Here is a 16056-nt window from a genome sequence, read left to right on the forward strand (position 1 = left end):
TCTAGTCTAAGTTTAGACCAACTATCAGTTGTCTTACTTCAAATAAGAATAATGCTAAAAATTTTGTGCATCAAGGTCTTTTACCAGAAGTTTCTTTTCCAAGGCTATGCTTCCTTTAAGAGATGAGCGAACTTACAGTAAATTCGATTCGTCACGAACTTCTCAGCTCGGCGGTTGCTGACTTTTCCTGCATAAATTAGTTCAGCTTTCCGGTGCTCCGGTGGGCTGGAAAAGGTGGATACAGTCCTAAGAAAGAGTCTCCTAGGAATGAATCCACCTTTTCCAGCCCACAGGGGCACCTGAAAGCTGAACTCATTTATGCAGGAAAAGTCAGCAACCGCCGAGCCGAGAAGTTTGTGACGAATCGAATTTACTGTAAGTTCGCTCATCTCTACTTCCTTTGTCAGACCCTGCAGAAATGGTCGCAAAAAATTACTCATTACAGACACAATTGTGCAGCCATGGTGTTAAACGTGAGGTTTCTGACACAGAATCTACCAATAATGTTATGTCTATAGCAGTGTTTCTCAACCAGGGTGCCTCCAGCTGTTGCAAAACTACAACTCCCAGCATGCCCGGACAGCCGAAGGCACACTAGTTGGGAAACATTGGTCTATAGAGTTGACCAATACAGTTAATGTTTCCCATAAGGGTTACAAGGATCTGAGGGGGTGATGTTTAAAGGTCCAGATCAGCAGGAACTGACAAAAAGTCGAAAATCTTTGCGCCAAAAAATGTACTTGTGCAAAAATGTGCAAATTTTTTGCGGGTCTGCACCATACTCTCTACCTGCGCCAGCTTTACTACAATTTATGCCTGCATAAAAAAAATCTATATTTAATGGATTTTTGGTTCCACATTTTCCAGCACTGATTGAACATAAGGGTCAATTCACACTGGCGGAATTTCACCTTGCGGAATTCCGCCTCAAATGGAAGCCATATAGACTTCTATGTGATTCCACACTTCTGAATTTCCACATGCGGAATTTCCGCACGAATTCCTCGGAATTTCTGCACGAATTCCGCACCAATTCCACACAAAAGAACAAGCCAGAAACCAGAATTGGTGCGGAAATTCCGCCCCCGTTAATAGACCCTAAGTGTACAACTGTGACCTGCTCGCTACTTCTTTGTGACAACGCTATTTCAGAAAATAAGGCCCATGTTGCCCTAAGAACATAAGGCATATGGACAGTCTACTGAGAGTTACACCCTAGTACTAGCAGAGGAAACGGGGAGTGACCACCACATCGAAGTGGAGACCGAAAGGGCAGGCCACTAACTTTCTATACTGTTTTGGTGTCTATGTACGACTTAATGAATTGGTGTGTTGTGCGCCATGGGATGTGAAGATGATGGTGTATGGGGCAGGGGTTTTTAACCCCTAAATGTTCATGACGCCAGGGCGTGGTTTTCCTGGTAACTTCCTGAACGGTAGCAGCCGCTATCCCAATGTGAGGCAGAGCAATAATGGTCTAAGACCAGGTCAGGGTTAACGGTAGCTTTACTGAGGTAGACAGATGGAAATAGTCTTTACAGCTAGGCCAGGATCCCAGAGAGGTGGCCAGTAACACAGAAGGACCTCGCAGCTTGCTGGGACTTGCAGTGTTTGGACAGACTTTAGGACAGCCACGCTCACTATAATAGACTTGACTTTAGACTGGACTTGACTGTAGGTAGTGACAGCAGACATAGATGAGTTGACTTACTGGCATGTGGCTGTATGTTAGGCTTGAGGCCTCCAGATGTGCTGGGCACTGGCTCTGAGACGTCTGGTCTTTACTGTATCTCAGCAGGAGTCATAAGAGAGGGATTGTAATGGCTGCCCCTCTTATAAAGGGGGACTGAGCCAGAAGCCCATAGGTCAAGCTGCAGGTCACCTGGTTAGCTGGTGCTCCCTGGGTAACATAACAAATAATGTGAACACTTTATGTGACTAACTCAAAGGTCCTTAATACATAACACACATAACACTATACATTATATATATATATGCTACTATGGGAGGGGAGACACTGCAGGAGATCCTCTAGGACACAGAGGGACTCAACCTGACAGGGTCTAAATACTGTACAGGACTATATCCCGTACTGGGACATCACAGGTGATACACCCTAAAACGCATCATTTTATTGTATCATATAACTTCTGCTCAGTGGTACTTCTATCTGGGTTTGCGGTAGTACTTCTATCTATTTGCGCTGATTGAAAAGTCCTGACGTCCCCTACACCCAACAAGGAGGTTTGTGGTGACTGTATTCTGTTTCTATTCAGGTTTGAACAGAAATTGCTGTGCACACCTGTGAAGCCCCTAAAACTATCAGAACAAGGATCATGCAACAGCCCCCCCCCCCCCCCATATTTTCTTTAGCTTCAGAGAATTTATTTTTTATCAAACACAAATATGCAAAAGAAAACCCAGCCAAAAGCAAGCAAGTGCGCCCCATATAAAGGAACAAGAGAGGCATCAGAAAATGCCCATTTTTATATGGATGAAGTGCTGGCGCCATCTACTGTACAAAGTTAGAACAAAATAATTGGCACTAAATGCAGATGTGGGTGTAACAGGGGTTGGAAAGGAATTCAGTCCTGGAGCAGAGAATTTAGGCATGTCCTATCAAGAACAACAATACACAACTGGCAGGGTCTCTAGCAGACAAAAACCCAGGGAAATGCCGTGTGTGACTTGTTCAAGCCTTTTAATGTTACACAGAATCGGGAGAAACTTTTGTAAGAAAAAGAATTGACAGGAAAGTTGAAATGTACATAGAGCCCTCTGCTGGCCTATGATTTCAACACCCACAACAGTACAGAAAGCAGGCCTGCTAAATATATTAAAGGGGTACTCCGGTGGAAAACTTTTTTTTTTTTTTTTATCAGCTGGTGCCAGAAAGTTAAACAGATTTGTAAATTACTTATATTAAAAAATCTTAATCCTTCCAGTACTTATTAGCTGCTGAATACTACAGAGGAAATTCTTTTCTTTTTGGAACACAGAGCTCTCTGCTTACATCATGACCACAGTGCTCTCTGCTGACACCTCTGCCCATTTTAAGAACTGTCCAGAGTAGGAGAAAATCCCCATAGTAAACATATGCTGCTCTGGGCAGTTCCTAAAATGGACAGAGATGTCAGCAGAGAGCACTGTGGTCATGATGTCAGCAGAGAGCTCTGTGTTCCAAAAAGAAAATAATTTCCTCTGTAGTATTTAGCAGCTAATAAGTACTGGAAGGATTAAGATTTTTTAATAGAAGTTATTTACAAATCTGTTTCACATTCTGGCACCAGTTGATTAAAACAAACAATGTTTTCCACCGGAGTACCCCTTTAAAGAAGTACTCCGCTGCTAGACATTCTATCGAAAGGATAGGGACATCGAAAGGATGGGGAATAAGTGGTCTGATTGCGGGGGTCGTGCCGCAGAGTTCCTGTGATGTCACTGCCACTCCTCCTCCTTTCATGTCTATGGGAGGGGGCGTGTCTGCGACACGCCCCCTATCACATACATGAATGGAGGGGGTGTGGCATGATGTCACGAGGGGCGTGGCTGTGACATCACAATCGCTGCCTCCGGCTCGGAGCGTTCTGAATAAAATGTTCACAACGCTGGAGCACCGGAGTACCCCTTTAAAGAGTAGTTTGGGCAGAAAGTAGTATAAATAGCAGTAAAGACACCTGTCAGGTGATAGCTATGTTGCGAAAGTCACAAGGCCCGGACCCACAGTGGTTTAAGCGACATATAGAACTGTAGGACAAAATACGGTAATGTTTTAGCACCATAAAGACATGTGACTGAACCCCTTAAGGACCAAGACCATTTTGACCTCAAGGACCAGGCCAATTTTATTTTTGCATTTTTGTTTTTTCCTCCTTGTCTCTTTTATATTTTCATCCACAGACTAGTATGAGGGTTTTTCTTTTTGCGCGACCAGTTGTCTTGCGTAATAACATCATTCATTTTACCATAAAATGTATGGCGCAACAAAAAAAATACTATTTGTGTGGGGAGATTAAAAAGAAAACCACAATTTAGCAAATTTTGGAAGGTTTCGTTGTCACGCCGTACAATTTACGGTAAAAATTACGTGTGTTCTTTATTCTGTGGGTCAATACGATTCAAATGTTACCCAGGATTATAAAATTTTCTATTATTGTTGCACTTAAAAATAATTTTTAACCAAATTGATATGTTTAAAATCCTTCTATTTTGATGACCTATAACTTTTTTATTTTTTCGTATAAGCGGCGGTATGAGGGCAAATTTTTTGCGCAATGATCTGCACTTTTTATAGATACGCCATTTGTGTATATAATACTTTTATTAATTGTTTTTATTTTATTTTTTATAAAATGTGACAAAAAAAGCATAAATTTTGAGCTTTTTTTTTTCACGTTCACGCCGTTCACCGTAGAGGATCAATAATATTATATTTTAATAGTTCGGACATTTACGCACGCGGCGATACCAAATATGTGTATTAATTATCTTTTTTTACACTTTATGGGGGTAAAATGGGAAAAAAGGAAATTTTTACATTTTTATTGGGGGAGGTTTTTTTTTTTTAAACTCTTTTTTTACTTTTATTTTTACACTTTAATAGTCCCCATAGAGGAATATTTATAGCAATCCTTTGATTGCTAGTACTGTTCCGTGTTATGCATAGGACATAGCACTGATCAGTATTATTGGTCATCTTCTGCTCTGGTCTGCGCGATCTCAGACCAGAGCAGAAGATCCGTGGAAGGCGTCGAAGGCAGGTGAGGGGACCTCCGTCAGCCATTACAGATGATCGGATCGCCGCGACAGCGCTGCGGGCGATCCGATCATCCATATTTCTGACCGCACTCCCGCAGATGCCGTGATCTGTATGGATCACGGCATCTGAGGGGTTAATGGCAGACATCCGCACGATCGCAGATGTCGGCCACTACCGGCGGGTCCCTGGCTGCGATCAGCAGCTGGGACCAGCTGCGCATGATCCGAGCATTGCTCCGATGCTCGCGGTCACGTATAGGACGTAAATATGCGTACCACATACATACCAAATATAAGTACCACAGCACCAGGATTTAAAATTAGGTCCTTAGTCGTTAAGGGGTTAAAGGGGTACTCCGCTGGGAATTTTTTTTTTTTTTAAATCAACTGGTGCCAGAAAGTCAAACAGATTTGAAAATTACTTCTATTAAAAATGTTTAATCCTTCCAGTACTTATCAGCTGCTACATGCTCCACAGGAAGTTCTTTTCTTTTTGAATATCCTTTCTGTGTGACTCTTTTTGAATATCCTTTCAGTGCTCTCTGCTGACACCTCTGGCTATTTTAGGAACTGTCCAGAGTAGGAGCAAATCCCCATAGCAAACCTCTCCTGCTCTGCACAGTTCCTAAAATTGACAGAGGTGTCAGCAGAGAGCACTGTGGTCAGACAAAAAGGACATTAAAAAAGAAAAGGACTTCCTGTGGAGCATACAACAGCTGATAAGAACAGGAAGGATTAAGGTTTTTTAATAGAAGTAATTTACAAATCTGTTTAACTTTCTGGCACCAGTTGATTTAAAAAAAAAAATGTTTTCCAGCGGAGTACCCTTTTAAAGGCTTTTCACACTCAACTGGGTATTCTGTGAAGAAAGCAATTCTCACACTTTTTCTGAGTGGCTTTTACCTTTAAAGTCATTGGGGGAGATTTATCACAACTTGTGTAGAGGAAGAGTAGCGCAGTTGCCCAATGCAACTGATCAGATCGCTTCTTTCATCAGGCCTCTAAAAATGAAACAAGTGATCTGATTGGTTGATATGGGCAACTGGAGAGCATCATAAAGACCGCTTTTGTCCCATTATGACAGGCCTCTCACTAGCCAGCACCGTGCTCTGTACTGTTGAGGGGTAAAATGGGCATTCTTTCCTTATGGAGACATTTCTGGCTTGGCATACATTCCCAGTCAGTTTCCAAGACTTCTAGTTGGATTGAAACATTGGTTTTAAAGGGAAAGCCACTTGGAAAAAGTGGTGTAAGAGCTGCTTTGCATATCCTTTCTTCAAAGATAACCATAGAACTCTGTTGTGCTTAATTTGGTCCACTTGAACCACTGGGGGTCCAGCTATAATACAGATGTTAAAATGCAGCTGCCCCTTGGCTGTCTGAATGAGGTCTGAAAGGTGATCACGATTCTTTCATCCACAGTAATCCTCACCCTCCATAACTAGACCCTTTGCCTTTTATAGTGCCAACCACAGTGCCCATGACAGAACCAGCACGCTCTAAGCAAACCATGAATTTATTGTTATAAAAATAGGCAGCATTTCTTTCCTCAGGGGGGACTGACATTGTATTTGCAGTGTATGTCAGAGGTATATGGAGCTCGTATTTCCTCATGTATACCTCCAATTGATGCCACTGTATAATGTGGCCTCCTAATCCAAATGTAGACCACAGGGTATTGTTTATTTTGGCCCAACGAAACCCAGAAGAATGTCCTTTTGGCAACTGTATATATGTATATTTGGTACCACCCAGTGGGTAATTGTTCAATATACAGTGCTCCCTCAAGTTACAATATTAATTGGTTCTGGGACGACCATTGTATGTTGAAACCATCGTATATTGAGACCATAACTCTACGGAAACCTGGTAATTGGTTCTAAAGGCACCAAAATGTCATCCAAAAATAGGAAAAACTGAGGATTAAAGAAAAATAAGTAGATAACTAATAGAGATAAAGCAAATCCTTACATATAAAAGTAATAAAGATCTGCTGGGAGCTGTAATCACTGTCTATGTCAGTGTTTCCCAACCAGGGTGCCTCCAGCTGTTGCAAAACTACAACTCCGTTGGCTGTAATAAAAAAAAATTCTGGCATTTTGTATTTTTTTTTTCTATATACGCCATTCACCATATGGGAACTATAGCATTACAGTGATCCCTCAACTTACAATGGCCTCAATATACAATAGTTTCAGCATATAATGGTCTTTTCTGGACCATTGTAACTTGAAACCAGACTCAACATACAATGTACAGACAGTCCAGATCTGTGAGACATGTCAATGGCTGGAAGAACTGACCAATCAGAATGGGCATTCACTGGTAAAACCCCTCTATTACTGAAGTGTATGCACTGGCTGTCCGAGCATGCTGGGAGTTGTAGTTTTGCAACAGCTGAAGGCACCCTGGTTGGGAAACAATGGTTTATGTAGTGGACAGGAGCTTCTTCAGGGTCCTGTACAGTATAACAGTGTCCCAAATGGAGCCGCCCTTACTTGGTGTCTAAAGGAACAGCTAACCCTGGCACAGGTAAGGAGTAGTACTGAACTTGTAGTTCCTCCCTGTACCGTAGGGGGCGCTACCAGACAGCCAGTGCATACACTTCAGTAATACAGGCATTTTACCAGTGAATGCCCATTCTGGTTGGTCAGTTCTTCCAGCCATTGACATGTTTCACAGATCTGGACTGTCCGTACATTGTATGTTGAGTCAGGATTCAAGTTACAATGCTCCAGAAAAGACCATTGTATGTTGAAACTATTGTATGTTGAGGCCATTGTAAGTTGAGGGATCACTGTAATGCTATAGTTCCCATATGGCGAATGGCGTATATAGAAAAAAAAATACAAAATGCCAGAAATTTTTTTTATTACATCATGTCAGTACAAAAATAAATAAATAAATGTGATCAAAAAGTTCCATCTACAATACCAATAAAACTAAGAAATCATAGAAAAAAAAAACGATACAAATATAGTCTGGCCACATAGTGAAGAGCGGGGAAAAAAAGAAAACTACCAAATTAGTAAAATTGCAATTTTTTCAATTTCCCCTCTCAAATATTTGTTATTTTTTGGGGATTTGCATAATATTTTATGAAAAAATTAAAGGACAACTGCAGCGGCATTACACTTATCTCCTATCCACAGGATAGGGGATAAGTGTTTGATCGCGGGGGGTCCGACCACTGGGACCCCCCCCCTCGATCTCCCTAACGGGGCGCCGCCGTAAGCGCTCATAGTGAGCGCTAAGGCGCGTAACGTCGACCTAGAGGTCGACGGTGATGCCCCGTCTCCTCCCCGTCCCCATACAGTTCTATGGGGGATGCGGGGAGGCACGAATGCTGCCTCCCCGCCTCTCCCATAGAGATGTATGGAGGAGGCGTGCCGGCAGCAACGTCATGCTGCGGCTGGCATGCCCCCTGCACGGGAGAGCCGCGGCCCGTACAGGAAATCACAGGGGGACCCAGCGTTCGGACCCCCCGCGATCAAACACTTATCCTCTATCTTGAGGATAGGGGATAAGTGTTTGTAACGCTGCAGATGTCCTTTAAGGGTGTCATCAAAAAAGCATAACTGGTTCCACAAAGAAACAAACGGCTCTGTAAATGGCTTTTAGAAGGCGGGGGGAAAACCCAAAACAAACCCAAATATTGGCTATGTCCTTTAGGGCTTGTTCACACTGCGGACATTCTGCCAGGGAAATTCTGCTGTGGAATTCAGCTTGTAGCAGAGTCCCATTGTTTTCAATAGGATTCTGCTATTCTGTGCACACTACGGAATCGACACAGCGGAATTCCGACAGCAGAATTGTTGTCCGTCCAAACTGCGTTGCCATTTATTGAGACACGTCCGTGTGGTTCTTCTGCCGATGGCTTCGGTGGCACCCGCTGCTAGTGGACATTCAGCTGGCTCAAAAGACTGCCCTAAGCACTGTGTGTAAACATAGCCTGTCTCTTTCCATAGCTCAATAAATACCTTGGTGGAAAGAGATTTGTAAACAATTGTGGCGGCCACTGGGTGATAGTAGACGTACCTTGTTCATTCGTGACGCCAGAGCACCATTCATCCGACTACCTGCAATGGACAGTGGATGAATACCTGCAATGGACAGCATAAATGCAATGTGAATCTGGCCATAGACAGTTTTGATAAATCTGCTCCATCTTGAGAAAAAACTATGAATTAAGCATCAAATTTTTTTTCTTCAAATCTGGACCTTTGTACGGAGAGCACTGTAGATTTATAAACTAAATTTAAAAAAGAGAAAATTATTCCACCACCTGAAAAATGAATACGTGTTAAAGAATAAGTTATACGAAGCAGAAAATGGCGCTGTTAAAAAGTACAACTTGTCCCATAAAAAGTCTTTATGAGGCTCAAAAAGTTACGGCTTGTCAAATAATTTATGAAAACCGTTTAATAGGTCACTAAGGGGTAAAACACGTGACCCTAAGGAACACGAATATATTCGAAATTGCGAATATTCATTTTCCCGCATATGCAAATATTAGCATATGCGAATAATCGCATATGTTAATATTCGCATATGTTAATATTCGCATATGCGCATATAACGAATATGCAAAATTCGCGAATATAGGACAAATATTCGTCTATATATTTGTGAAATATCGCAAATTCGAATATGGCCAATGCCGCTCATCCCTAATATTGTACAGAATTCCATATACTGCAGTCCTTAGCCGTATTACCCTTAATTTCTGGATGGCGGCCATCTTTATACCTAAAGTATATTGGCTGTCAGGGCATTCTGGGAGTTGTAGTTATGCAAAAGTTGGAAAGCTACATGTTGGGGAACACTGGTTTCTAAGTACATCAGGATTACAATACATGGTGCTATACTAGGATCCATACTGCCAGTAGAGGGGAGGAGCCATTCTATCCTCAACCACTATGCTCAACAACCTGTATAAAGATGGCCGCCACGCGGCTTCAAGCTCTGACCTCTGACTCGGTGACGTACTTCCGGTCTTTACGTCAACGCATCCTTTAACTCCAAGATGGCGGCGGCCACGAGCAGCGGCGTGGGGAAGCGACGGGATGATTTCCTGGGGTTCACTCCGTTCTCTAAGAGCGGGGACAAGACCAATACACCGAAGAGGAAGAGGGTGAACCGGAACAAGAAGAAGAGCTGGAAGAAGCACAGCGATGTGCGGGACGTGGAGGACTTCCTGGACGACGTGCGGCTGCAGGAGAGAACCGTCGGGTGGGTAGAGAACACGAGGGATCGGTCACTAGAGGCTATAGGACAGTGCTCTACACCCTGTGGTAGGGCATGATGGGGGTTGTAGTCTTATAGTACAAGAAGTGCGCTCTGTTTTATTTTCCCCAACATATGGCTATTGTGAAACTACAACTAGGCTGCTGGGAGTTGTAGTTTTGCCATAGATTGGGGAACAGTGATCTAGATACAGCTATAGCAGTGTTTCCCACCACTGTTCCTCCAGCTGTTGGAAAACTACAACTCCCAGCATTCCCAGACAGCCAAAGGCTGTCTGGGAATGCTGGGAGTTGTAGTTTTGCAACAGGTGTGGGCCTAATGTTTAGGAAACACTGCTATAGCTGGATCAAGACCAGTATAAGGCTGGGTTCACACCACGTTTTGTTAAATATGGTTCCTGTATACGGCTGGGAGGGGGCGGGGCTTAATCGCGGCGCCTGCACTCAGCCGTATTCGGCAACCGTATTTAATGCATGTCCATGAGCCGACCAGAGTGAACAGCAGCCTCCGGTCGGCTTCATTTTCGGCCGTATGCGGTTTCCCGACCGTAGGCAAAAACGCGGTCAACCACGGTTTTGACTCCAGTTTAAAAACCGCACTGCAACCGCATACGTTTTTTTTTAACATGGACGTCAATGGGAAACGCACATGTGCACTTTGAATCCTTTGCACATGTGCATTTGAATCCTAAAGTCCCCACCCAAGACCCCTCCTATTAAAAATGGACAAAATTTTCAAAAACGTATGGGTTTTTTTTCTATAAAAACTGACGGAACTGTATGCACTTTTAAAAACAGTATACTGTTTAACCCCTTAAGGCCCAAGGGCGTATTTGTACGTCCTTGGTCCTTCTCCGGTGATATAACGCGGGGTTACACATTAACCCTGCATCATATCACGGCGGGCCCGGCGTCATAGTGAAGCCAGGACCCACCGCTAATAGCGCGCAGCGCCGATCGAGGCACCGCGCGCTATTAACCCTTTAGCCGCACGCTCAGAGCTGACCCGCGCGGCTAAAAGTGAAAGTCGCGCTGTTCGGGACAGCTGCGGCGAAATCGCGGCATCCCGAACAGCTTACAGGACAGCAGGAGGGCCCCTACCTGCCTCCTCGCTGTCCGATCGCCGAATGACTGCTCAGTGCCTGAGATCCAGGCATGAGCAGTCATGCGGCAGAATCGTCGATCACTGGTTTCTTATGAGAAACCATTGAACAATGTGAAAGATCAGTGTGTGCAGTGTTATAGGTCCCTATGGGATAACAATGATCAGTGTGTGCAGTGTTATAGGTCCCTATGGGATAACAATGATCAGTGTGTGCAGTGTTATAGGTCCCTATGGGATAACAATGATCAGTGTGTGCAGTGTTATAGGTCCCTATGGGAGCTATAACACTGCAAAAAAAGTGCGGAAATGTCCGAATTGTAAAAATATATCATTAATTAAACTGCACGGTCAATGGCGTGTGCGCAAAAAAATTTCAAAATAGTTCATTTTTGGTCACTTTTTATATCATTTAAAAATGAATAAAACGATCAATAAGTCCTATCGATGCAAAAATGGCACCGTTAAAAACTTCAGATCACGGCGCAAAAAAATGAGCCCTCATACCGCCCCATACACGGAAAAATAAAAAAGTTATAGGGGTCAGAAGATGACAATTTTAAACGTATTAATTTTCCTGCATGTAGTTATGATTTTTTCCAGAAGTGCGACAAAATCAAACCTATATAATTGGGGTATCATTTTAACCGTATGGACCTACAGAATAAAGAGAAGGTGTCATTGTTACCGAAAAATTTACTATGTAGAAACAGAAGCCCCCAAAAGTTACAAAACTGCGTTTTTTTTAAATCAATTTTGTCGCACAATGATTTTTTTTTCCATTTCACCGTAGATTTTTGGGCAAAATGACTGACATCATTACAAAGTAGAATTGGTGGCGCAAAAAATAAGCAATCATATAGATTTTTAGGTGCAAAATTGAGAGTTATGATTTTTTTAAAGGCAAGGAGCAAAAAACGAAAGTGCAAAAACTGAAAAACCCCCGGTCCTTAAGGGGTTAAAAATGCATACGGTTTACTTTTTCCCATACTGTTCCGTCCGTTTTTTTTTTCCATACGGGTTTTGATAAAAAACGTATGCGGGAACCGTAGTTGAACAATGTAGTGTGAACCCAGCCTAATATTTAGGGGGCTACTTAAGGGTTTCTGGTAAGGGCGCGTTCACACTGAGTAATTCCTCTTGAATTCTCCGCTCCATATTAATGCACATCTCCTCTGCCCATTGACTTTAATGTTATTTCCGCTGTCCTGTTCACACTGCGGTAATTCTGCTAGCAGAATTCTGACGCTGAATTCCTTTCCGCCTGAAGAAAGAACATGTTCATTCTTCAAGCGAAATCTGCGAGCAGAATCCAATAGAAGTCAATGGTAAAAAAAAAAGTTCTGCCCGACATCGTTTTCAAGCAGAATTCAGAAAAGTAGATTAAATAGTCTCCTCCTTCATTCCTCTTCATTTCCGCATTGAAAATTTCGCTTGATGGAGAAGGCAACAATTTCCTGACCGAAATTATTCCTCAGTGTGAACGCACCCTAATACTGTATAATGTTGTGGGCCTAGCCACAAAATAGACCATCAACAAAAACTACTTACCCAAAGGATTAAAACTGAGCCCAATCTACTTGTCCCTCATGAAGATCCACTTGTCCGTCCGGGCCAATTTTTGCTTTCACACTTTTTTATTTATTTATGTTTTTTTAACACTTCCTCCCCTTATAATATATATAGCCATAACTACCTACTATGAGACCTTTTGATTTTGCCTTAACATGTGCTCCGAAACAAAAAAATGATTGGTGAGGTTAAATTGAAATAGATAATTTTGCAAATTTGGTGTTTTTCTTTTTCTCCTATGACACCTTGTGGTTGCGCTAACATGTTGTTTTAATACCGTAGGCCGGCCTGATTGCAGCAATACCAGATTTGCATGGTTTCTGTCAAGTTTTACTAATTTTAAAAGATGAACTTTTTCCCAAAAAAAAATTAATTGCCATTTTCTGACCCTTTTTTTTTTTTCTTATCTAACGTACCATTTTTGTATTGATCGCTTTTTATTCATTTTTTCATGATATAAAAAGTGACCAGAAATACGCTATTTTGGGCTTTGGATTTTTTTTTCCCACGTACGCTATTGACCGTGCGGTTAAATTAATGATATATTTTTATAATTCGGAAATTTCCGCATGCGGCGATACCACATGTTAAAATGGGCACTGTCATATTTAAAAACTTTTGATAGGTTTTGCAATTGCTTTCATTAGAAAATGAAGTGAAAGGGCAGGAAGACTGCTACCGGGCTCTCACTGATGTCTGCTGTGTGAGAGAAACACATTGCATTGCAGACTAAAGTGTCCGTGTGTGTGTGTGTCCGTGTGTGTGTGTGTCCGTGTGTGTGTGTGTCCGTGTGTGTGTGTGTCCGTGTGTGTGTGTGTCCGTGTGTGTGTGTGTCCGTGTGTGTGTGTGTCCGTGTGTGTGTGTGTCCGTGTGTGTGTGTGTCCGTGTGTGTGTGTGTCCGTGTCCGTGTGTGTGTCCGTGTCCGTGTGTCCGTGTGTCCGCGTCCGTGTGTCCGCGTGTGTGTCCGCGCGTGTGTGGGGGTGTCCGCGCGTGTGTGGGGGTGTCCGCGCGTGTGTGGGGGTGTCCGCGCGTGTGTGGGGGTGTCCGCGCGTGTGTGGGGGTGTCCGCGCGTGTGTGGGGGTGTCCGCGCGTGTGTGGGGGTGTCCGCGCGTGTGTGGGGGTGTCCGCGTGTCTAACGTGTATGTGTAAGAATATATAAAGCCTGTGTGTGTAATAAAGGGGGACTACAATCATATCCTCCAGCTGTTGCAAAACCAAATCTCCCAGCATGCCGGCACAGCCAAATGATGTGTAGGCATGCTGGGAGCTGTAGTTTTGCAACAGCTGGAGGTACCCTGGTTGGGAACCACTGGACTGAGAAGAGGGAGGAGGAGGGGGAGGAGTGGTTATCACAGTGAGTACCCGCCCTCCTGCTTCTGGTGGACAAAATTAAGGTATTTCAGAAAAAAAAGCTGATGCTGAGAGAAATGTAGGTCACAGACACATACAAAGTAAATGTACATGATCAGGATGAGATACTGAGCAACATATAACAGTTTGTTTTTTTTGAGTAATCTGACGGGCTACGCTTTAATTTTATTTAGATTTACACAGTTTTTTTTTTTGTGTTTTAAATGGGAAAAGGGGGGTGATTCAAACTTAGGGGATGGTCTTAACTTTTTTTTTTTTTTTTTGGCGATGTTACAGCTCCAATAGGAGGCTATAAGACTGCACACACTGATCTGTTACATTGATCAATGGTCCTTCCCGCTTGACTGCTCATGCCCGGATCTCAGGCACTGAGCAGTCATTCGGCGATCGGACACCAGGAGGCAAGGTAAGGGACCCTCCTGCTGTTCGGGATGCCGCGATTTCACTGTGGCGATCCCGAACAGCCCCCCTGAGCTAACCCGCATTAGTTTAGATTCACTTTAGATGCGGCAATCAACTTTGAACGCCACGTCTAAGGGGTTAATAGTGCGCCACACCCCGATGAGTGCCGCACGCTATCGGCCACGGGTCCCGGCTGTTGTTAGAGGCCGGGCCCGACACGCTAGAAGAAAGTTCTTTCTTCTGTAAGTCAGTGCAATATATATTCCAAGAAGGGATGGACAGCACAAGCCGGAGACTCCCAATAGCAAAGGAAAGTGACTTTTATTGGTAGCTACCCAGATGCAACGTTTCGGCAAACAAACTGCCTTTTTCAAGCATGAAAAAGGCATTTTGTTTGCCGAAACGTTGCCGCTGGGTAGCTACCAATAAGTCACTTTCCTTTGCTATTGGAGTCTCCGGCTTGTGCTGTCCATCCCTTCTTGGATTGTTGTGATTCTGGATTGGCCCCCCTGATGCGGGCACAGCCGAGTGGTCCAGTGCTGTCTCTCAAGACTTTTTGATATATATGACATCTGTGCGTTCTACCTTATCTGCATTTTGTCCTCTGCAGAATTTGACTTATTGACCGGTCTCTCTTTCTCACGCAGGGGTCTGTTGGCAGAAAAAGCGGATGAAAATTTGTTCTTTGTTGACACTAGCAAAAAGAAGAAAGGTGAGAATGTCGCTGGACGCTGTTAACACGTCTTAGATCTTGATGTGTTGAAGATTTTCCCAAGGCAGTGAGCATGTTGCTGATGTGAAAATCGGGGCTCGTTTTTCCATATGCATGCTCTTCACTACAACAGTGTTTCCTAACCAGTGTGCCTCCAGCTGTTGCAAAACCACAACTCCTAGCTTGCCCGGACAGCCAACGGCTGTCCGGGCAAGCTGGGAGTTGTAGTTTTGCAACAGCTGGAGGCACACTGGTTAGGAAACATTGTACTACATGTCGTTTTTGAAAACCATATCCATATATTGTACAGTAAAGCGCTACAGACTTAACATTGTGTATATGCAGCATCTTATCCTGGCCAAATGCTTTCATTTGTGCAGATAAATCTCCTGTAAAAAATTCTTATATACTTGCCATCAACTCTCGCTCTCATCTGATCACCCATGTGACCTGTAGTATAGTAGAGGCCTAGGTAATCTTTTATTCATTGGGATAAATTAATTGCAATGTCCACTGGGGCCCTCGGACGTGTTTTATGCAGATGCCAGCTGCTGAGGCCTAGTCCAGGTACAAGCCTCATGAGGACCAGAAGTGACTGGTAAAGGTTTGGCTGGTAATCTATACTGGTGTAACTGTTCTTAGGAAAGATGGGTGATTGGCATTATGGGCAACTATGCATCACTCCACAGGGGTGTTAACCCTTGACCCTGCATTTGAAAAACTAAAGAAAAATTGCTTCTTGCTAGAATCTTGGAAGTCTGGAGGGTTGTGTAAGTAAATGGCATTTAAGGGAGTACTTAAAGGGGTTCTCCACCATAAAGTGATTTTAGTAGGTACCTGGCAGACAGTAATGGACATGCTTAGGAAGGATCTGCGCTTGTCTTGGGGCTAAA

General features: G+C 43.4%; 1 protein-coding gene across 1 annotated transcript in view; it reads left to right on the forward strand.

Annotated features, from left to right (window-relative positions):
- The first annotated feature begins 9767 nt into the window (after positions 1–9767).
- The window catches only part of NOP53 (NOP53 ribosome biogenesis factor), a 28878-nt gene continuing 22589 nt past the window's right edge, over positions 9768–16056 (forward strand). Inside the window, exons 1-2 of the mRNA XM_056539654.1 lie at positions 9768–9990; positions 15099–15163. Coding sequence (XP_056395629.1) covers positions 9785–9990; positions 15099–15163 — 271 coding nt within the window. The 5' untranslated portion in view covers positions 9768–9784. The remainder of the gene's footprint in view (positions 9991–15098; positions 15164–16056) is intronic.

Source organism: Hyla sarda, chromosome 9, assembly GCF_029499605.1.
Source record: "Hyla sarda isolate aHylSar1 chromosome 9, aHylSar1.hap1, whole genome shotgun sequence".
Taxonomy (NCBI): domain Eukaryota; kingdom Metazoa; phylum Chordata; class Amphibia; order Anura; family Hylidae; genus Hyla; species Hyla sarda.